At 43.1% G+C, this 23,922-nt stretch overlaps 1 protein-coding gene across 1 annotated transcript; it reads right to left on the reverse strand.

Annotated features, from left to right (window-relative positions):
- Positions 1–970: 970 nt before the first annotated feature.
- LOC139477661 (uncharacterized) lies at positions 971–22,647 on the reverse strand. Its single transcript, XM_071260037.1, has 18 exons — positions 22,602–22,647; positions 19,734–19,848; positions 19,419–19,546; positions 18,166–18,207; positions 17,691–17,747; positions 15,551–15,665; positions 14,472–14,596; positions 10,322–10,363; positions 9,955–10,072; positions 9,570–9,697; positions 9,145–9,186; positions 8,936–8,989; positions 6,943–7,057; positions 6,595–6,719; positions 6,287–6,316; positions 5,561–5,704; positions 3,313–3,453; positions 971–1,047 (listed from the first exon to the last, which is right to left on the reverse strand). The coding sequence occupies exons 1-18, from the start codon at positions 22,645–22,647 to the stop codon at positions 971–973; spliced, it is 1,644 nt and encodes a 547-aa protein (XP_071116138.1).
- Positions 22,648–23,922: the final 1,275 nt, after the last annotated feature.

The following is a 23,922-nucleotide window of genomic DNA, read 5'->3' on the forward strand; positions in this document are numbered from 1 at the left end:
TTAAACCTTATGAAAATATGACAATACATAACAAGTGACATGCTAGACGAAGACAATATGCAGCAATGGATTATTGACATGGCGTCAATAAAAAGTGAAATATGTAGAAAACGAGTATAAGTTAATGTGACATTTTGCTGATTCGAGACGCGACGACCATAAAAAGTTATGAAGGGTAACTAGTTCTTTGACACAAGTGGGTACCTATTAGACCACAGCGACGATAAGGATTAGCAGTTTTGTCCCTTCTAAGCATATCCTATGGACCAATCAGATTCCACCTCTCGTAGCACTTGCGTTTGCTTCACACAAAATGGTGGCGCCCGGTCAGGACGATCTGATCGATAATCAAGATTTATATTGTGATACATTGTGTCTTATATCGCGAAATGCATCAAATCACGTGAGCACCTTGATTAAAAAATGAAAAGATTTGGAAAATATCTGCGGTGCACATGCTTTGCAAATCCTGCAATCGACCGAAATCTGCACGACAGTGCGATTTCAGTGCGCGATTTTGAATGGACTCCATAATACCAGCCTAGTTCGGCAAGGAAACTGGACTTTTATAGTCAGTTAACTCTCTTGCCTCGGGAAGATGGCGTGTGTGTGTCTGCGTGTGTGTATGTGCATGTGTGCGTGTGTGTGTGTGTGTGTGTGTGTGTGTGTGTGTGTGTGTGCGTGCGTGCGTGCGTGCGTGCGTGCGTGCGTCTGTGTGTGTGTGTGTGCGTGCGTGTGTCTGTGTGTGTGTGTGTGTGTCTGTGTGATTGTATGTGCGTGTGTGTGTGTGTGTGTCTGTGTGTGTATGTGGGTGGGTGTATGTGCGTGTGTGTGTCTGTGTGATTGTATGTGCGTATGTGTGTCTGTGTGTGTATGTGCGTGTGTGTGTCTGTGTGTGTCTCACTGAACATGGTTAATATAAAATTAATGTGCCTAATTTACAGCATAAACTTTAAATATGGCCGCGTCACTACAGATGACAAAATGACAAAAATACTAATCCGAACAAAAGACCATTTGTTGATTTCACAGTCATGGCACTTGAAACTGAAACAAAGAAATTTGTGAGATCTGTCATATAACATCAGTCCTCATAATGAAGATATAGAAGTTCGGGTTTGAACATTTCGTTTAGTTTGTTTGATATTATTCTCCACAAGAGACAAAAACAAATAGTAGAAACGCTGCAAAGGAACTGGATCGAACATCCTGATGCGTTCTGCAGCATTAATCATGATTTCATGACTACATCAGCAGCAATCACCCTCACAACAGCAACTGGCACCACTACACAGCAGCAATCACCCTCACAACAGCAACAATCTCCACTACACAACAGCAATCATCCTCACAACAGCAACTGGCACCACTGCACAGCAGCAATCACCCTCACAACAGCAACAGTCTCCACTACACAGCAGCAATCACCCTCACAACAGCAACTGGCACCACTACACAACAGCAATCACCCTCACAACAGCAACAATCTTCACTACACAACAGCAATCACCCTCACAACAGCATCTGGCACAACTGCACAGCAGCAATCACCCTCTCAACAGCAACAGTCACCACTACACAGCAGCAATCATCCTCACAACAGCAACAGTCACTACTACACAGCAGCAATCACCTTCTCAACAGCAACAGTCACCACCACACAGCAGCAATCACCCTCACTGCAGCAACAATCACCACTGCACAGCAGCAATCACCCTCACAACAGCAACAATCACCACTGCACAGCAGCAATCACCCTCTCAACAGCAACAGTCACCACTACACATCAGCAATCACCCTCACAACAGCAACAATCACCACTGCACAGCAGCAATCACCCTCACAACAGCAACTGGCACCACGGTACAGCAGCCATCACCCTCACAACAGCAACAATCTCCACTACACAACAGCAATCACCCTCACAACAGCAACAGTCACCACCACACAGCAGCAATCATCCTCACAACAGCAACTGGCACCACTACACAGCAGCAATCACCCTCACAACAGCAACAGTCACCACCACACAGCAGCAATCACCCTCACAACAGCAACAGTCACCACCACACAGCAGCAATCATCCTCACAACAGCAACTGGCACCACTACACAGCAGAAACACCCTCACAACAGCAACAGTCACCACCACACAGCAGCAATCACCCTCACAACAGCAACAGTCACTACCACACAGCAGCAATCATCCTTACAACAGCAACTGGCCCCACTACACAGCAGCAAACACCCTCACAACAGTCACCACCACACACCAGCAATCACCCTCACAACAGCAACAGTCACCACCACACAGCAGCAATCATCCTCACAACAGCAACTGGCACCACTACACAGCAGCAATCATCCTCACAACAGCAACTGGCACCACTACACAGCAGCAAACACCCTCACAACAGTCACCACCACACAGCAGCAATCATCCTCACAACAGCAACAGTCACCACCACACAGCAGCAATCATCCTCACAACAGCAACTGGCACCACTACACAGCAGCAAACACCCTCACAACAGTCACCACCACACAGCAGCAATCACCCTCACAACAGCAACTGGCACCACTACACAGCAGCAAACACCCTCACAACAGTCACCACCACACAGCAGCAATCACCCTCACAACAGCAACAGTCACCACCACACAGCAGCAATCATCCTCACAACAGCAACTGGCACCACTACACAGCAGCAATCATCCTCACAACAGCAACTGGCACCACTACACAGCAGCAAACACCCTCACAACAGTCACCACCACACAGCAGCAATCATCCTCACAACAGCAACAGTCACCACCACACACCAGCAATCATCCTCACAACAGCAACTGGCACCACTACACAGCAGCAAACACCCTCACAACAGTCACCACCACACAGCAGCAATCATCCTCACAACAGCAACAGTCACCACCACACACCAGCAATCACCCCCACAACAGCAACAGTCACCACCACACAGCAGCAATCATCCTCACAACAGCAACTGGCACCACTACACAGCAGCAAACACCCTCACAACAGTCACCACCACACAGCAGCAATCATCCTCACAACAGCAACAGTCACCACCACACACCAGCAATCATCCTCACAACAGCAACTGGTACCACTACACAGCAGCAATCACCGTCGTTATGATCCCCAATCAGCAACTGTCATACACAGATCCTCAGTTTACATACAGATGAATCCCTTCGGTTAGAGGGGTCCATATCCTCTGATACACTCTCACTAAACAAATGTTAACGATACTTGATAATGTGGTTAAACTGAACGATGTTGCAAACATACCTTCTTTGCATGTAGAATCTAATTCTGTGAAGAGGAAGTTGCCCTGACATGCGCAGACGCCACCAATGCCGCATTCAGAATTTCCGATCAACTGACAGTCTGCGTTGTTGGAACACGAATACCCGATGGTGCCTCTCATATCTGTAGTAGTAATAATTATAGCAATAATAATAATAATAAGAAGAAGAAGAAGAAGAAGAAGAAGAAGAAGAAGAAGAAGAAGAAGAAGAATATTTCGGACGTACCAACAGGATGGCCAGAAACACCACGAATAAATGGCAAATTATTGATGCAGCGATGGGACAAAGCCATGCCAATGTATGCATACCTGACAGAGCAGAATATGAGCGACCAGCTCCGGCGAATGAACTTGTGGTGAGCTAATTGCCACCATCCGTCAGGCTGCTTTGCATGAACCCTCCGTTCCAACAGTAGCAAACCCGAAATTGCAAATGGACGTTCGCATTGTTCTCCCTGAATTACCTGATGCAGTTGACACTGATGACCCACTCATAGGCTCACAAAATCAAATCCCTGATGTTATCAGTCTCGAATATTTTCAGTTTTCCCCCTCTTCCGATTATTTTTCTGTCGATGATCTTTCGGATCCCTTGTAATTTTGTTCATGTCATTTCATAATCAAATCTGTGATTTACCGATCATTTCCGCAGAATCAACTTCATATATTAAATGATTTTTTTCTGTTTCTCCCAATGCAACTCTTTTCATGACACTAACTGATGCGTCTGTGCTGCTGCTCGAACACTGGAGGAACTTTATACAGTATCCAAAGACATTGAACCACAAAAGGGTAATAAACAAATTCACCTAAGGAAAAGCCATCTTCCCGAGGCAAGAGAGTTAACCGACTTTAAAAGTCCAGTTTCCACCCTTGGCGAACTAGCCTGGAATTCTTGGGCTCGATCGTAGCGCCACCAGTGGCTATTACGATTTATGTCCTTTCTATCCCTCTCCTATTGACCAATCAGATTCAACCTCTCGTATCACTAACATTTGCTTCAAACAAAACGGTGGCGCCCAGTCAAGACGATCTGATCGATAATCAAGATTGTGATCAAACGAGTTTTACATCGTGAGGTGCATCAAATCATGTGAGCACCTTGATCAAAAACATGAAAAGATAGAGAAAATATTTGTTGTCAACGAGTTAGCGGTGCACATGCTTTGCAAATCCTGCAGTCGAACGAACTATGCATGACACTTTACGAACCGGATTTCGATTTCGGTGACGCGATTTTGATTGGACTATGCATAGACTCGTTAGTCCAGCCAAGTGTAACTCCATAACTCCATAATAGTTCGACAAGGGTGGAAACTGGACCCGCTAACTGTAACCTCGAGGAACCATCCCCATGGGTAGAGGATTACAATGATAGAGTGCATGAAACAATAAGGTCACCATTGTTGTGTTTCTTTACACATGTTTGCCTGCAAAATTGAATTAAAAAGTCCAAATTTAATACGGTACCAGGGCCTGATAGTATTCGAAATCAGTTTCCTTGTATCCAAACACAATTATTTCACTGTTTAATTCTCTTTTGGATACAGGGGATGGTCTCCCAAAGAGACTGATCCCAAACACTTTCGCCCTATTACTTGCCTGAATTCAAAATCCCTAACACCACATGTGCTACATGTGCTTCAGTGTGGCGGCAGGACAGTCAAGCTGCTGAACACGGTCAGTCATCCATCTAACTACTCTCCGCCACCAATTATGCCTAACTTCGCCTGATTGTGACCTCCAAACTATGCACATTGACAGACTATCACATCAAGAATAATATAGGCATTATGGAGCCCGACCACGTGATCAACAAGAGAACTAGGATTACAACATTGTCGTGAATAAGCCAAACAACACCAATGGTGCTCAGTTCAACAGTTAATCCGTATCTGGGTTAAGCCATAGTACGTACACTGCTAATGTGGCATGTGCTGTTTGATTACCTTTAAGACTTGATTTCATTGAAGGGCGAAAGTCACATTAAGAGTTGGTCAGTAAGTGTTCTGGCATTGATACACTGTAGCTTGATACCCTAAAGGCTAACTGAGACGAGTCAGTGAATAGTGTTTTACGCTACCGTCAACAATATTGCATGGTTACCAATAAAAGCCGTCGATGTACCATTACAAACAATGAGCTGTGACACCGCCCGAGCAGTACTTAAAGGAATCTGGGGATATCTACATGTCGTGGGGCGTGTAACTGCCCACTGCAAACACCGACCTTTGGTGCATGTCATGGGATCGTCCTCGGCATCATAGATATACCCTGCTGTACATGCGCACATGCCGTTGGCGCCACACTCGGAGTTCCCCACCATCTGACAGTCAGTGTTGTCTGTGCACTTGAAGCCTATGGATCCGTATGCTGGAATAACAAATCATCACCTTGTTATGAAAAGTAAGTTACTTGCGGTCATAAATCACTATGTTGTGAATAATTTTAAGTTTGTAATAGTTAGCAATATTTCAACAACAGTACACCAACGAACGCCATCCACAAGATTTTCTGAAGAACACATCGTTTTGAGAAAATGTGACATACGCTTGCACAATAATATTCAGTGGAGATGGTTATAGACGGGAGACGGGAGCCATGACATCTATTTGACAAATCTGCTGTAATAATGTTAATAAAAGTCGAAACCGCTCCGCTTCGTGGTCCATTCTACATAGAGTTAAAAGATCCACACAAAAGACTGGGGTTTCAGCAGGGAGACTACCCGTGAACATCCGGGTAAGCATAGGTCTTACGCTGGTCGTAAGAAGCGACTAACGGGATCGGGTGGTCAGGCTCGCAGATGTTGTCGATGCATGCCATCGTTTCCAAATTGCGTTGATCGATGCTCATGATATCAATCACTGGTATGTCTGATTACAGATCGCCTTCAAATAGCTGGAATATTGCGGCGGTAAACAACAGACAAACAAACAGCAAGGAGACACGTACCACATTTGAAGTCAGCCCGTAGAACTGAATCTGAAATATAAAATAAGGCCCAGGTAAAGGTGATATGTGATGAGCAAGACTATCGTCTCCTTTAATGTGAAAAAAAGTCTTATATCTATTTATTAATTCTATACCAAACAGTGAGGCTTTCCTCATATTGCTGATTCATAATGAATATAATTAGAACTCTTTAAATCGCCATATGTGCAATAATACATTCGTAAGGATTCCGTGTGATTGAAACAATAATAGGATTTTCTGATAAACGCCGCCCCTAAAAACTGTCCAGGATGGCCGATGATACTCACCCGTGAAACATGCCGACATGTGGTTGTCCCGCTGCAGAGTCAGGAAGTCGGTGGCGTTCTGTGTATCGTACAACCCACACTGACAGTACGTCTCCTCCATGCATTCTATAAACACCTTCTGGCCTCTGCAATACAGTTTCATAGGTTTACTGTACAGCTACAAATCTGCATTTTGTTTTACGCAGCTCTCAGACCTTTAAATTGGAACGGGCGGTTGGGGTAGTGTACTCTTGTGACCGATGTATTTCATCTGTCAAGTTGGATGAACGACCATCAGTAAATAAACAACGCATGATGCAAAAGGGATACTTATCATAGGCTGCTTTAATTGCCAGATCGTTGACTCACGCGCAAAGTTTCTTGATATTCTTTTCAAAGAGTGCTATCCCTGTTGAATTGTCCAGAGTGTTGTAGCAGGTTTTTACCCCAGGACAGGTAGAATACAGGTCTACCACAGACGGATCTGTAAATACAATATGTAACTATATTTATATAATGCCTATAATTATCTAGTATGTATATCATTGAACAAGCATGGACCCTAGAAATCCCACAGAATCTACTTAAGGGATTTCAAGAAACCTCCAAAGCCTCCTTCGGATAACCTCCAATGTGTATATTGTAAGACATGTGACTCCTGAATCAGAACATTTTTATGAAACAACTATCAATATTTTCTTTTCATTTGAGACTGTGTTCTTGAAATGACGTAGACATTGACGGACTACTTCCACATTCCTGGGGAAACCCCTGGGAATTCCCTTGCACGAATACATACAGAAGCGTTCTTTCTGATCATTTAGATCCAGTGATCTTAAACTCAGCGTTTCAGTATTCATTGAGCAACGTCAGAGAGTTTGACTGCATGATCGTTTACGAATTTCCTCGCTACGACCATGTTAGTAAACAAAACGAAGAAATGCACACCCAAATTATCGAAGTATCTACTCGATCCGTGTCCAAGCTGACAGTGACAGTCTACAGCAATCTGTGAATTTACCTTAGTGACTAATTAACACATCTTTAATCACCTTTCAATGATCGACCAGTTGATCAATGATGACTAAAACATGTAACCGCCACAGGTTCATTAACAACTTCCGAAATCTCTCCCGTCATGTTTATCGTGTCGGCCATTTAGACGTCTTGTACTTGATGTAAATGTATTACGACGCGCTGTCATTGTGACTGACTTCCTTAGGTTGTTCTTAGCAGACATTTATCACCTAAAGAGGATATTATTTGAGTACATTTGTTGTAAGGAAACTAAAAACGTTGTTCCTGTTGAGCATGTTGAGTATACATAAGTTCATGTCACCTCTCGTTTTTGGGATCTATCTTAATCCGCGATACAGCTGGTTGTTGTATGGCTGTCAGTGTAAATATGAAGTCACGTGTACTAAATAGGGGCCTATTGCGTATAGATCTAGATCCTTTGAGGTACAAAATAGTGATACAATTTATTTTATAAGAATTGACTTTCATTTTGTGTGAGTTCATTGGACTATGAACCTTCATAGAGTGAGGACAAAACATTGTATGAATGTCGTCACAAGCTCCGAAGTTCATTTAGTTTGGCCCTCACCCCATGAAGGTTTATATACTCCAATGAACTCACACAAAGTGGAAGTCATTTCTTAAATGTTTCAGGGTATATTTCATGTTACAGATGTCGGCCGTGTATTCCCAGTAGTCAACACTCTACAACAGTCATGTACATATCTCATTGTGTCCTCTGTGCTTATAGACAGCTGCAGAGAAAGCATTTGAGCACTTAAGAAAAGGTTATATGAAAACCTAACCAAACAGTTTCTTTCATGTAATATTGGTAGAAAGCAGTAATGTGTAAGAAGCAGTTATGTGTAAGAATCGGTGATACGTGAGAAGCAGTAACTGATGAGAACCAGTAATGTGTAAGAAGCAGTGATGCATGAGAACCAGTAATGTGTAAGAAGCAGTGATGCGTGAGAACCAGTAATGTGTAAAAAGCAGTAATGCGTGAGAACCACTAATGTGTAAGAAGCAGTGATACGTGAGAAGCAGTAATGTGTACGAAGCAGTGATGCGTGAGAACCAGTGATGTGTAAGAAGCAGTAATGCATGAGAACCAGTGATGTGTAAGAAGCAGTAATGCATGTGAACCAGTAATGTGAAAGAAGCAATAATGCGTGAGAACCATTAATGTATAAGAAGTAGTGATGCGTGAGAACCAGTAATGTGAAAGAAGCAGTAATGCATGAGAACCACTAATGTGTAAGAAGCAGTAATGCGTGAGAACCAGTAATGTGAAAGAAGCAATAATGTGTGAGAACCAGTAATGTGTAAGAAGCAATGTGTTCACCTTCAGACAGGGCGATGATGAGGCGGTCTTCATCTTCCCGCGTGCCAGTGCCATCTAAACATATTAATACATTTAAACATTTTCAACATTTCAATTCAACAGGCAACACGCTTTTATATGATGTGTTTTAAATGTGATGATTGACAAATATTACAAAAAGTAAAAAAAATAACAAAGTCTGTCCGTATGCCACGACAACAGCAACATACCAGGACACGCCAGGCCAGACACAATGTTCAACGGGCCAGCAACTACAAAACAAAAACGTACATGTCACAATCTGCTTTTCTCTCAAACATTTTTACAGAACATCATATCGAATTATATAGAGGAAAACAAATTACAAACAAATAATTCATTCATGACTGACGTATGGTTCATTGAATGTGTGGTTCAATGTATTGTATGATACAGTTAGCTATGTTCCATCTGTTTCTCCTAGGCCTGTAAATAGTCGAGTGTTGGTGAGTAGCATATTCGGATTTTTAAATTGTTCAATTCCCACCATTTAGCAAGAACAAGAAAATATAACTTTAAGCACTACAAATTTAATTATACGAAACGTAATTCAGACATCTATCTTACAGCATCGCAACTCATGATCTCGACATAAGCACATTTGACTGAATATTACCGGCAGCGCAGTTGGAGTCGTTGAAGGAGGCGGCAACGACAGTAACAGCTCTGTAGACGCTAGGAGCCCGGATGAGGCCGCATTCGCACGCCACCTCTTCTGTACACTGAATGTACGTCTTAAGAGCCCTGTGCAAAATACACGCACAGACATCTTCTGTAGCATTGTTATACTGTTATTATCGTTTTAATATACCTCGAAATAACCAAAAGATTCATTCCCCGAAAAGTTTTCATTAAGATTTGTGTCTACATAACGGCCTGGATGTGTTGATCCAAGATGTTGCACGTGAACGCCCCGTGGTCAAACGATTCTATTTCCCCGCCGTGCCCATCAAGGGTGGACAGACGAACAGACATACTGGACAGCTAGATGGACGACTCACAGGCACCTGACGTCCTGCGTGTTTCCTCCGCTCACCAGAGCGTTGTCCAGTTCCAAGAAGCACTTGTAGATTGGGTTCTCGGTGTCACACACAGTCTGTGCCACAGCCGTGCCATTGTCTGCACCAACAAAATGTAGTTTCGTTATGTCTCGTCATCTTATGTATTTACAAGTGACACCTCGGGAAGTTCACACATTGTTGTAAAAGACAGCTTAACTACGAATCAGATAGTCAAAATGGTTTTTGTGTGTGGACGGTGTAGGAGTGGTGTCTGCTTGTATGAATCCACTACGAAGGCATGGTTTACTTAGTCCATGCTGAGTAGCACTAATCAAACCCCACGCGATATTTGAAAGTACGAACTGACCTGAGCACAGGATGCCTTTCTTGGGAAGGATATCGGGCTGAACTGTAAACAGATCAGGAAATCATGTTACAAAACGTCCACATCATTGAAGTCTTATGACGAAATTTCAATCCTGACACAAGGGATATTCAAGATTATGTGTCAGGCATTACTATCGATGTTACCCCTCATCCAGAAAGGTGCTTCTATCACAAGGATCTTCAAGATTATATATCAGGAAATGCCATACCATCGATGGTAAGCCTAATCCAGATGGTACACTCACTAATAAAACAGGTCTATGTATGAACCTGCTTGTGTATTCGAGCACACTCACCAAAAGAGCAGGTATATGTATGAACCTGCTGGTGTATTCGAGCACACTCACCAATAGAGCAGGTATATGTATGAACCTGCTGGTGTATTTGAGCACACTCACCAATAGAGCAGGTCTATGTATGAACCTGCTTGTATATTTGAGCACACTCACCAATAGAGCAGGTATATGTATGAACCTGCTGGTGTATTCGAGCACACTCACCAATAAAGCAGGTATATGTATGAACCTGCGTGTGTATTTGAGCACACTCGCCAATAGAACAGGTCTATGTATGAACCTGCTTGTGTATTTGAGCACACTCACCAATAGAACAGGTATATGTATGAACCTGCTGGTGTATTTGAGCACACTCACCAATAGAACAGGCCTATGTATGAACCTGCTTGTGTATTTGAGCACACTCACCAATGGAACAGGTCTATGTATGAACCTGCTTGTGTATTTGAGCACACTCACCAATAGAACAGGTCTATGTATGAACCTGCTTGTGTGAATTGAGCACACTCACCAATAGAACAGGTCTATGTATGAACCTGCTTGTGTATTTGAGCACACTCACCAATTGAACAGGCCTATGTATGGCTCTGCTTGTATATTTGAGCACACTCATCAATAGAGCAGGTCTATGTATGAACCTGCTTGTGTATTTGAGCACACTCACCAATAGAACAGGCCTATGTATGAACCTGCTTGTATATTTGAGCACACTCACCAATAGAACAGGTCTATGTATGAACCTGCTTGTGTATTTGAGCACACTCACCAATGGAACAGGCCTTTGTATGAACCTGCTTGTGTATTTGAGCACACTCACCAATAGAACAGGCCTATGTATGAACCTGCTTGTGTATTTGAGCACACTCACCAATAGAACAGGTCTATGTATGAACCTGCTTGTGTATTTGAGCACACTCACCAATGGAACAGACCTATGTATGAACCTGCTTGTATATTTGAGTACACTCACCAATGGAACAGGCCTATGTATGAACCTGCTTGTATATTTGAGTACACTCACCAATAGAACAGGTCTATGTATGAACCTGCTTGTGTATTTGAGCACACTCACCAATAGAACAGGCCTATGTATGAACCTGCTTGTGTATTTGAGCACACTCACCAATAGAACAGGCCTATGTATGAACCTGCTTGTGTATTTGAGCACACTCACCAATGGAACAGGCCTATGTATGAACCTGCTTGTGTATTTGAGCACACTCACCAATAGAACAGGTCTATGTATGAACCTGTTTGTATATTTGAGCACACTCACCAATGGAACAGGCCTATGTATGAACCTGCTTGTGTATTTGAGCACACTCACCAATGGAACAGGCCTATGTATGAACCTGCTTGTGTATTTGAGCACACTCACCAATAGAACAGGCCTATGTATGAACCTGCTTGTGTGAATTGAGCACACTCACCAATAGAGCAGGTCTATGTATGAACCTGCTTGTGTATTTGAGCACACTCACCAATAGAACAGGTCTATGTATGAACCTGCTTGTGTATTTGAGATCACTCACCAATGGAACAGGCCTATGTATGAACCTGCTTGTGTATTTGAGCACACTCACCAATGGAACAGGCCTATGTATGAACCTGCTTGTGTATTTGAGCACACTCACCAATAGAACAGGTCTATGTATGAACCTGCTTGTGTATTTGAGCACACTCACCAATAGAACAGGCCTATGTATGAACCTGCTTGTGTATTTGAGCACACTCACCAATAGAACAGGTCTATGTATGAACCTGCTTGTGTATTTGAGCACACTCACCAATAGAACAGGCCTATGTATGAACCTGCTTGTGTATTTGAGCACACTCACCAATAGAACAGGTCTATGTATGAGCCTGCTTGTATATTTGAGCACACTCACCAATGTAGCAGGCCTATGTATGAACCTGCTTGTGTGAATTGAGCACACTCACCAATGTAGCAGGCCTATGTATGAACCTGCTTGTGTGAATTGAGCACACTCACCAATAGAACAGGTCTATGTATGAACCTGCTTGTGTATTTGAACACACTCACCAATGGAACAGGCCTATGTATGAACCTGCTTGTGTATTTGAGATCACTCATCAATGGAACAGGCCTATGTATGAACCTGCTTGTGTGAATTGAGCACACTCACCAATGTAGCAGGCCTATGTATGAACCTGCTTGTGTGAATTGAGCACACTCACCAATGTAGCAGGCCTATGTATGAACCTGCTTGTGTGAATTGAGCACACTCACCAATGGAACAGGCCTATGTATGAACCTGCTTGTGTATTTGAGATCACTCATCAATGGAACAGGTCTATGTATGGCTCTGCTTGTGTATTTGAACACACTCACCAATGGAACAGGCCTATGTATGAACCTGCTTGTGTATTTGAGATCACTCATCAATGGAACAGGTCTATGTATGGCTCTGCTTGTGTATTTGAGCACACTCACCAATAGAACAGGCCTATGTATGAACCTGCTTGTGTATTTGAGCACACTCACCAATAGAACAGGCCTATGTATGAACCTGCTTGTGTATTTGAGCACACTCACCAATAGAACAGGTCTATGTATGAACCTGCTTGTATATTTGAGATCCCTCACCAATAGAACAGGTATATGTATGAACCTGCTTGTGTATTTGAGCACACTCACCAATAGAACAGGTCTATGTATGAGCCTGCTTGTATATTTGAGCACACTCACCAATGTAGCAGGCCTATGTATGAACCTGCTTGTGTGAATTGAGCACACTCACCAATGTAGCAGGCCTATGTATGAACCTGCTTGTGTGAATTGAGCACACTCACCAATGTAGCAGGCCTATGTATGAACCTGCTTGTGTGAATTGAGCACACTCACCAATGTAGCAGGCCTATGTATGAACCTGCTTGTGTGAATTGAGCACACTCACCAATAGAACAGGTCTATGTATGAACCTGCTTGTATATTTGAGATCACTCATCAATGGAACAGGTCTATGTATGGCTCTGCTTGTGTATTTGAACACACTCACCAATTGAACAGGTCTGTGTATGGACCAGCTTGTGTATTTGAGCACACTTACCAATGGAGCAGGTCTGTGTATGAACCTGCTTGTGTTCAGAGATCACTCACCAATGGAGCAGGTCTGTGTATGAACCTGCTAGTGTATTTGAGATCACTCACCAATAGAGCAGGTCTACGTATGGCTCTGCTTGTGTATTTGAACACACTCACCAATTGAACAGGTCTGTGTATGGACCAGCTTGTGTATTTGAGCACACTCACCAATGGAGCAGGTCTGTGTATGAACCTGCTTCTGTATTTGAGCACACTCACCAATAGAACAGGCCTATGTATGAACCTGCTTGTGTATTTGAACACACTCACCAATGGAACAGGCCTATGTATGAACCTGCTTGTGTATTTGAGATCACTCATCAATGGAACAGGTCTATGTATGGCTCTGCTTGTGTATTTGAACACACTCACCAATTGAACAGGTCTGTGTATGGACCAGCTTGTGTATTTGAGCACACTTACCAATGGAGCAGGTCTGTGTATGAACCTGCTTGTGTTCAGAGATCACTCACCAATGGAGCAGGTCTGTGTATGAACCTGCTAGTGTATTTGAGATCACTCACCAATAGAGCAGGTCTACGTATGGCTCTGCTTGTGTATTTGAACACACTCACCAATTGAACAGGTCTGTGTATGGACCAGCTTGTGTATTTGAGCACACTCACCAATGGAGCAGGTCTGTGTATGAACCTGCTTCTGTATTTGAGCACACTCACCAATAGAACAGGCCTATGTATGAACCTGCTTGTGTATTTGAGATCACTCACCAATAGAGCAGGTCTGTGTATGAACCTGGTTGTTGTACACGACGTCCTCGATCAGCTTGGTATTGTTGCTCTCACCGCATGCGCAGGCGGCGTTCTCGAGACAGACGATAGTCTCGTCAAGGACGCTGGAAATCACATGTCAAAACTGAGAAATCAAAATCAAATGTCAGGATGTTTTGACAACGATCTCAAATTGTCGTGTACTCGGCATGCGTCTACACAGTTGTATTAGGACGGCCCGTAAGGTCAAACCAAAGTTGTGTTTTAAAGCATTAACAACTATTCATGCTTTCGGGATATGATAATATGAACTTACACCCGGCCCTTACACGGCTTATAGAGGTTTGGGGGATCCCTGGAGCCTCAACGATGCTTTCTGTAACAGGGCTGAGTTGAAAGCTCTTGACATAAGAATGTGTTTCACTGCTCGTATCCGTGTTGGAATCGAACCCGGGTCTTCAGTGTGTAACTTAGCTGTCCCACCGCCCCTCACTACACTGTACACACTGAACACAAACCTAAAACTTTACTCGTTCCATTATTTAAACGCACTTAGAAGCCTACACTTGGTTGTGTCCTAAATATTGTCAGCATACGTAGATCAAAAATCACAATTGTGTAGTTGTTCTGGGATGGCGAAGAAGGCAAATACCCAACAGGAATATACAGCACAAATGACTAAGATTTAACTAAGTACCTCTCAGGAATCGATGACGATTTTATGCTGACATTATTACCAAAGCGTAATTATAAACACACTAAAATGAATCCTGAAATAGTTGACAAATAAACGGGTTTGTAAATGCAAGATCAAGTGAGTAGGTTTCGTAAACTCGTAATTTCCTTGGAATTGTATGTACACATAAAATAGGATAGATGTGGTGGGTAGCTTAGTGGTTAAAGCGCCAAAAGACCCTCAGCAAGACTATACTGTAAAAACACTGTGTTGTGAACACCCCATCCCTCCCTCCTTCCCTCACTCCCTCACTCAATCCCTCCCTCCCTCATTCCTTCCCTCCCTCACTCACTCACCCTCTCCATCACTCACTCCAGGTAGAAATGTAACACCCCTGACTCACCTGCATAAAGATACGAGGTTCCTCTCGTGCAGAGCGAGGGCGGCCTTGGTGTCGTAGGTAACGTAACACGCCTGGAAACCATTGCACTCCGCCTCAAGGTCAAGGACGAGTGGACCTGCAGAAAGAACATATAAACATACACAAGGTAAGATCTCGTCTGGCCAAACATACATTAGGTAAGATCTAGTCTGGCTAAATATACATTAGGTAACAACTAGTCTGGCCAAATATACATTAGGTAACAACTAGTCTGGCCAAATATACATTAGGTAACAACTAGTCTGGCCAAATATACATTAGGTAAGATCTAGTCTGGCCAAATATACATTAGGTAAGATCTAGTCTGGCTAAATATACATTAGGTAACAACTAGTCTGGCCAAATATACATTAGGTAACAACTAGTCTGGCCAAATATACATTAGGTAACAACTAGTCTGGCCAAATATACATTAGGTAACAACTAGTCTGGCCAAATATACATTGGGTAACAACTAGTCTGGCCAAATATACATTAGGTAACAACTAGTCTGGCCAAATATACATTAGGTAACAACTAGTCTGGCTAAATATACATTAGGTAACATCTAGTCTGGCTAAATATACATTATACAACATCTAGTCTGGCTAAATATGCATCAGGTAACATCTAGTCTGGCCAAACATGAGATGTACGTACCGACTGAGGTGGCAAGCACAATGTCTTTATAAGATGTACGTACCGACTGAGGTGGCAAGCACACGGTCTTTATAAGATGTACGTACCGACTGAGGTGGCAAGCACACGGTCTTTATGAGATGTACGTACCGACTGAGGTGGCAAGCACACGGTCTTTATGAGATGTACGTACCGACTGAGGTGGCAAGCACACGGTCTTTATGAGATGTACGTACCGACTGAGGTGGCAAGCACACGGTCTTTATGAGATGTACGTACCGACTGAGGTGGCAAGCACACGGTCTTTATAAGATGTACGTACCGACTGAGGTGGCAAGCACACGGTCTTTATGAGATGTACGTACCGACTGAGGTGGCAAGCACACGGTCTTTATGAGATGTACGTACCGACTGAGGTGGCAAGCACACGGTCTTTATGAGATGTACGTACCGACTGAGGTGGCAAGCACACGGTCTTTATAAGATGTTGTAACTACTGAGGTGGCAAGCACACGGTCTTTATGAGATGTACGTACCGACTGAGGTGGCAAGCACACGGTCTTTATAAGATGTACGTACCGACTGAGGTGGCAAGCACACGGTCTTTATGAGATGTTGTAACTACTGAGGTGGCAAGCACACGGTCTTTATGAGATGTACGTACCGACTGAGGTGGCAAGCACACGGTCTTTATGAGATGTTGTAACTACTGAGGTGGCAAGCACACGGTCTTTATGAGATGTACGTACCGACTGAGGTGGCAAGCACACGGTCTTTATGAGATGTACGTACCGACTGAGGTGGCAAGCACACGGTCTTTATGAGATGTACGTACCGACTGAGGTGGCAAGCACACGGTCTTTATAAGATGTACGTACCGACTGAGGTGGCAAGCACACGGTCTTTATGAGATGTACGTACCGACTGAGGTGGCAAGCACACGGTCTTTATGAGATGTTGTAACTACTGAGGTGGCAAGCACACGGTCTTTATGAGATGTACGTACCGACTGAGGTGGCAAGCACACGGTCTTTATGAGATGTACGTACCGACTGAGGTGGCAAGCACACGGTCTTTATGAGATGTACGTACCGACTGAGGTGGCAAGCACACGGTCTTTATAAGATGTACGTACCGACTGAGGTGGCAAGCACACGGTCTTTATGAGATGTACGTACCGACTGAGGTGGCAAGCACACGGTCTTTATGAGATGTTGTAACTACTGAGGTGGCAAGCACACGGTCTTTATGAGATGTACGTACCGACTGAGGTGGCAAGCACACGGTCTTTATGAGATGTACGTACCGACTGAGGTGGCAAGCACACGGTCTTTATGAGATGTACGTACCGACTGAGGTGGCAAGCACACGGTCTTTATAAGATGTACGTACCGACTGAGGTGGCAAGCACACGGTCTTTATGAGATGTTGTAACGACTTAGGTGGCAAGCACACGGTCTTTATGAGATGTACATGTACGTACCGACTGAGGTGGCAAGCACTAACAACTCTCCTTCAGTCACAGAACCTGTGGCGTTATCTACAAGAAAACAAACATGTCACAATCAAACTTGGGATGGTGCGATAGGTGAATATTATGACTAAAACTGAAAGCTTGTACTTGAGAGTACGCCGTGTATATGTCGCATAGAGAGTGTACCAAGGATACAGTGAATGAAAACAGTAGATCTGACGAGACGGACAGCTGGAGGATTCAAATGCTTCTGGCTTTAAAAAATTTGTGGGGTCCATTTAGACTTCATTGGGGGTGGGGTCCATCCAAAAGCTTACCCAAAATATCCCAAACACGGTATTAATTTTACTTTAAAAACCAAATGAACATGTTTAAAGGTAGGATGGTTGGTTTTTTTTAAAATTCAAACAAGAGGGCGTCCACCCTCAGAACACCCCACCCCATCAAGACCACTGAGGAACACGACATAGTCATGTACAATTACCATAGCATGGTATTCCTCTGTTGGGAACAAATTCACCAGTGTCTGCAAAATAGAAACAAAATACTTCAAAAAATAATTCGTAATGTATATAAATACGAGGGTTATAGGTTGTGTGTAGCTAGTATTACACCAAGAATGGAGTGGATGGCAATGGTGTCTGCATGACGTCAAGTGTACTGGAAGGGGAGACAACCGAGTACAGCAAGTGTTGACCTGGTTGAATGAAGCCCCGACTGTCAGCCTCCAAACACTGCCACCTTCCATCAAGCTAGCACCTCCTGACGCCATCAGCTCAATGTTACATGTTGATAATACAGTGACCCTAAGACACGTCTGTGCACACTGAACCATGTATACTCGCTAATGGGCGAAAGAATGTATGTGTTCCAGGTATGTAAATTACCGTGTGCGTATTAAGCTTTATGAGGAAATTATTATCCGTTGTGTGACTCTTGTGTTAGCTAACCCCCGCCATTTCCCCAGGGAGGATTTTATGCACAACAGAATATCATGCTGATTGTTATTATTAGATCTGATAGTGATTATCTGTGACAACTGTGTGATTGATCGAGTAGGTGCCCGGTGCCCGGTGTCCATGTATGAATGTATATAATGCTTCATAATCATCCATTCGGAAAGTGTTATATTTTCAGACGCACGCGAATATAATTACACCTTATTTCAGTGTTTCACTACTGGTCATACACTCACATCCGGGTAACATGAATGTGCATGTCCACACTGGGTGATATTGGGATCGGGTGGTCACAATGGCTGTGTATATGAACATATCTGGCGATTATCCGGACATTGACCTATGCTCACACTATCGATCACTGGTTTGTTTAGTCGAGGTTCGCTGACCATGCAAACCAATGGTCGGAGAGAATCAGTATATCTGATCGGACAGGCAATCAATTACTTGACAACTTGAACTCCAAGCAATCTAAGTACTAGTCATACTCAACACCCATGTTGCCCTGTGACCTACAACTGAAGACGGTTCTAACCATGTGCATGGGATACTAGCGTCCCACGCGACTGCAATCCCCAATAACTTGTGTTTACCACCTTGGCTTTGTCTTATTGAGTCTTGTCTGCCTTCACTTACGGTCAACCTTAATCTGGGGATTAGCGTTCCCAGTGAGAAGGGATTAAGGGAGTTATCTGTCCATTTGCATTTAAATATACATTGGAAGAGTATTTAAAGGCGCGTTTCCAGAATGCGGTGTGGCGGTGTATGGAGTACTGACACTGTTGACACTGCTGGTACGAGTAGAACCCCACGATGTAGGTCAGCTGGTTGGCTACTCCGGGGACGGTGGTCAGCTTGCACTCACAGGCCACGTACTCCACACACTGTACATACGTCAGGATGGCACTGCAACATAACAACGTGGCAATTAAAGACACAGATAGACAGCAAAACGACAAATTAAGACTAAGTTAGATAGACAACATAGTGACAAATATGGACACGGGTGGACAACATGACAATGACGACACCGATAGAAAACACAGCGAAAAATAGATACAAGGAATCTGTAGTACGGACGCGCATAACCTACTTGCAGCTGGTTGTCATGTTCCTTGCCGATGCGATGGAGTTCTGCATGATTGTGTAACAGTTGTTGAGATAGTCAAACTGTCTGCACTCCTGCTCCGTCAGGCCATGGCACACGGCTGAAAGAAGATATGTGATTCACATCAAGCTTATCTCGACATGCTATCATCTCCATTCCTGTAGACACGTTACACTAGAAGACAATCATATACTAGTTTATCGGCTCATCGCACACACAAGAACGCTCACGAAATTAAGGCGTTTCGTCAGATCAGGTCTCGAAAGTCTTCACACTGATATTTCAACTTTTTTTGCTGTGCTAATAATAAAAACAATGACACACAAAGCTGATATGGACTATATATACACTTTATAACATCAAGAAATAATGTAGGGTAAACGGCATTTAAAACAGTATTTCAATAACATCACGGCGTGCTCAATTTTGTAGGAAAGTCGAAAGCCACAGGTAGCTGCTCATCACAGTACTGTAGTAAGGCTGAAGGGGGTTGCTGTCTTACAGGGTACCTTCCTTCACACTGAAATGTATCTTAAGGGAACTCGATACATACAAATATACCCCGGCTTTGCTACGTCCGTCACTGGAGCCAGGGCGAGTCTATTCCGTCCATTCGTGTCAAACATATACTGCCAAGCTATGGTAATTTATGTATTCTGGTTGAGGTAAGGGTACATGTCCGCGTAAAACACCTGGGCACCTGGGTACACGTGTACTTCCCTATACCAAAACGACTACTTCAGCTTTACACTTGAGGACAGCTACACACATATGTAACACTTTATGCCATTACCTTATGTCTCGGGGCAAGAATAGCATTGTCTCTCCCTTTTCTGGTAAGTAACGACTACAGGAAAACAGGTGGTATGCCCTGCATTATGGGGGTTGTTTTACGACAGGAAATATACGGTCATAGGCTAGCCATGTATGTAGAAAGGATACCAGACGATGTGTACCCACGGAGACTCGTACCTAAAATTCTCCAATCCGGACCTGATTTGGAGTATCCGTACTTTATTTGGATGACCCATACACAAATCTAGATGATCCGCGCACAAATCTAGATGATCCGTACACAAATTTGAATGACCCATACACAAATCTAGATGATCCATACATAAATCTAGATGATCCGTACATAAATCTAGATGATCCGTACATAAATCTAGATGACCCATACACAAATCTAAATGATCCGTACACAAATATAGATGATCCATACATAAAATCTAAATGATCCGTAGACACATCTAGATGATCCGTACACACATCTAGATGAACCGTACACAAATCTAGATGATCCGTACACACATCTAGATGAACCGTACACAAATCTAGATGATCCGTACACACATCTAGATGATCCGTACACAAATCTAGATGATCCGTACACAAATCTAGATGAACCGTTCACACATCTAGATGATCCGTACACAAATCTAGATGAACCGTACACAAATCTAGATGATCTGTACACAAATCTAGATGATCCGTACATAAATCTAGATGATCCGTACACAAATCTAGATGAACCGTACACAAATTTGGAGGACCTGTATCCACACAAAACAAACAATGTCTGATTTGAAAACATGTTTAATCAATGCGTTGCGGTGCAGCTGATACTTTTCAGCAGCGGCTGGAAGTACTATATGGATTATAAGCTATGCAAAAATTGTTTCATAATAACAGCCCGGTCACCACAGTATCTACGATGTCAAATAGCAGTTACTGTAGAAATGTCGTAATAATGAAATAATGCTTGCTCGAAAGATCTTTCTTAAAGAAAGTGGTCGAAATCTGACGGTGCCAAATCTGGTTTGTATGGTCCAAGACGTATATACGTCTTTGGTATGGTGATGTTCCATGAACAACACACCCAGTGTTTCGTCGACCCTACAACTAACGCTCATCCAATCCCCAAGCAATAATCCCTCAGCAAAACGTCACCGAACGAAAGCATCGCAGATTGGCGAAAACGGAACCTCGTCACAAAGCGAAAACTGTGCCGTTTTCGCTACAAGATATTGGTGGCGTTTTGCTGAGGTGCCGTTTTAGCCTGAACACATCCTTCCCCTCCCCGTGCTCTGGTCAAGTGTCCTGGGCGGCGGATCCTGAGGAGGAGGGGGTCCAGGGGGTCTTGAGAGGTGATTTAGATATTTTGGACCCCTCGCTGTTAAAAATGCTGGATCGGAACTTGTTTGGCAACTCCAACAAGTTTTGAATCAGAGGTCTTTTTAACGCCACCATGTACACTGCCCCTGCTTCTAACCTCGGTACGTCCAGTGACAAAGCTACGCCTCAACTGTCTCTCATATCTCCGTTTCTCGTGTAGGTACAGGGCTTCTGTAGTGGGCGGAGTCTGTGACCTATTGTTGCTGGCGCCATAACTGATCGCTTTATTTGTCTAGTTCAACTATTCAACTGATAGTAATACTGTTTAAGTCGCAAGATTGGAATTAAGAACGTCTACCTGGTGTTTGAGAAAGTGTTTAAAATTAAGAACGTCCTCCTACTGTTTGAGAAAGTATTTAAATTGTGAAGGGTCCTAAAGGCGTAAAATTGAAACAAATATTTTCCAAAAATGGTAGTTACCGTCAACATATGTTCTTAAACGACTTAATATCGTCATTAGTACATCCTGCATTAAAGAATGCATACAACTGATTTCTAAATGTCCACACAATATGTTTAATAATTTGTGATTTTTATTGGATAAGTAAGTAAAGCACGCCATTGTTTATCAGGCAGTCAGAAACTGTTATGTAATATGGAGAAAATAACGAATCAACGTCATGACGCTGACAGTTTACTCTAAGTATTAAAAGTAAAAGTATTAATGTAAATTCTTACCTAAACCAAAGACTATCCCCACTGCTGTAAGCACAAGCCGGGGCATGGTGTCCGACACTGTATCGATGAAGGAACGAGTATCAGGAAGCAACTGCAATAGCGAAACAATATCCCCGTCGATTGTAAAACTTGGAAGAATTATATATTGGAGTGGTTCCCGTCCCGTGACCGGCGTTCAGACTGAAGTTTCCTCGAAGGCCTGTTTGAGACACTGGATGGCCGGGTAGTCAGCTTAGACTTTCTCACGATTCACTGGCGGTGGGGCGTTATAAGTCACCTGACGTGGAGATCCAGCGTCACGCGTCACTGGTGACGCTATCGGAACATCACACCCTTGGGGTTGTTTTCATAGACAGTGATATTAACAATACGAATTGAAAGTACCGGTCACGAGAACAAGGCTTGCCAGTAGGTTAAAGGTTTAATGGAAACATGTGGATCAATTTGTCATTATATCTTTGCACAACTGTCACTGCTTAGTTAAAATGTCTACATCCTTTGAGGTAAACACCTTTTACTAGCATACATTTATTATTTATGTCTATATCATAATTAGTGTCCTTGGGTATTGCTTGTCTGCAATGTGTCTGAAACTAAGATGGAGGTTCCACTATATAATTCTCTGAAACGCCTTTACCAGGGAGGACGGCATAGTTTAGGATTTAACAAATATAGTTATTTGAATACTGCTTCAGTAATGTTCAAGGCTATCACCTTCCAATACGTTAGATCACACCACAGTCACATTTGGCCTCATTTCAAGTGTGTTGTAGTTCTGTTTACTGCGATTGTTTCTCACAGCCTCGCAGACAATATTAAACTTTGACTCACTCAAGACCTCAATCCAAAGATCCTAAACACCTTCACCGTACTGGTTTGAAGGTTAAGAGTATTACAATCGTGTTAGGACATATATGGGGTGCAACACGTCATCATCTCTAGCCATGTATTATCGTGGTGTTTATATATGCTACACCTGCCGACTCAGTACTTCAAGGTAACACCGACCTAGCAGCGATGTATTGTTGCAATCTCATGCCAGGGGCAGAAATACATAAAGTATATTATTGTTGGGATTACTAGACGTCGCCTTTGACACACATTACCATCATTGATTAATGTAAATATTTTAATTTTTATTTAAACATCTGGTCATGAAATTTCATGCTTCTGAGATAGCTTGTTTCAATATGTTGCGTTACCTTTACCGCGAAATGAAAGTAACGGACCAACCATGTTGATGAAGTGTAAATTTGGTGGCAAGCAATTCCTATTTGATTAAATAAAATACCAGCAACCCCTCCACCACCACCACCTCCCT

This window comes from Haliotis cracherodii, unplaced genomic scaffold (genome assembly GCF_022045235.1).
Source record: "Haliotis cracherodii isolate W230 unplaced genomic scaffold, xgHalCrac1.p SCAF_34, whole genome shotgun sequence".
Classification (NCBI taxonomy): Eukaryota; Metazoa; Mollusca; class Gastropoda; order Lepetellida; family Haliotidae; genus Haliotis; species Haliotis cracherodii.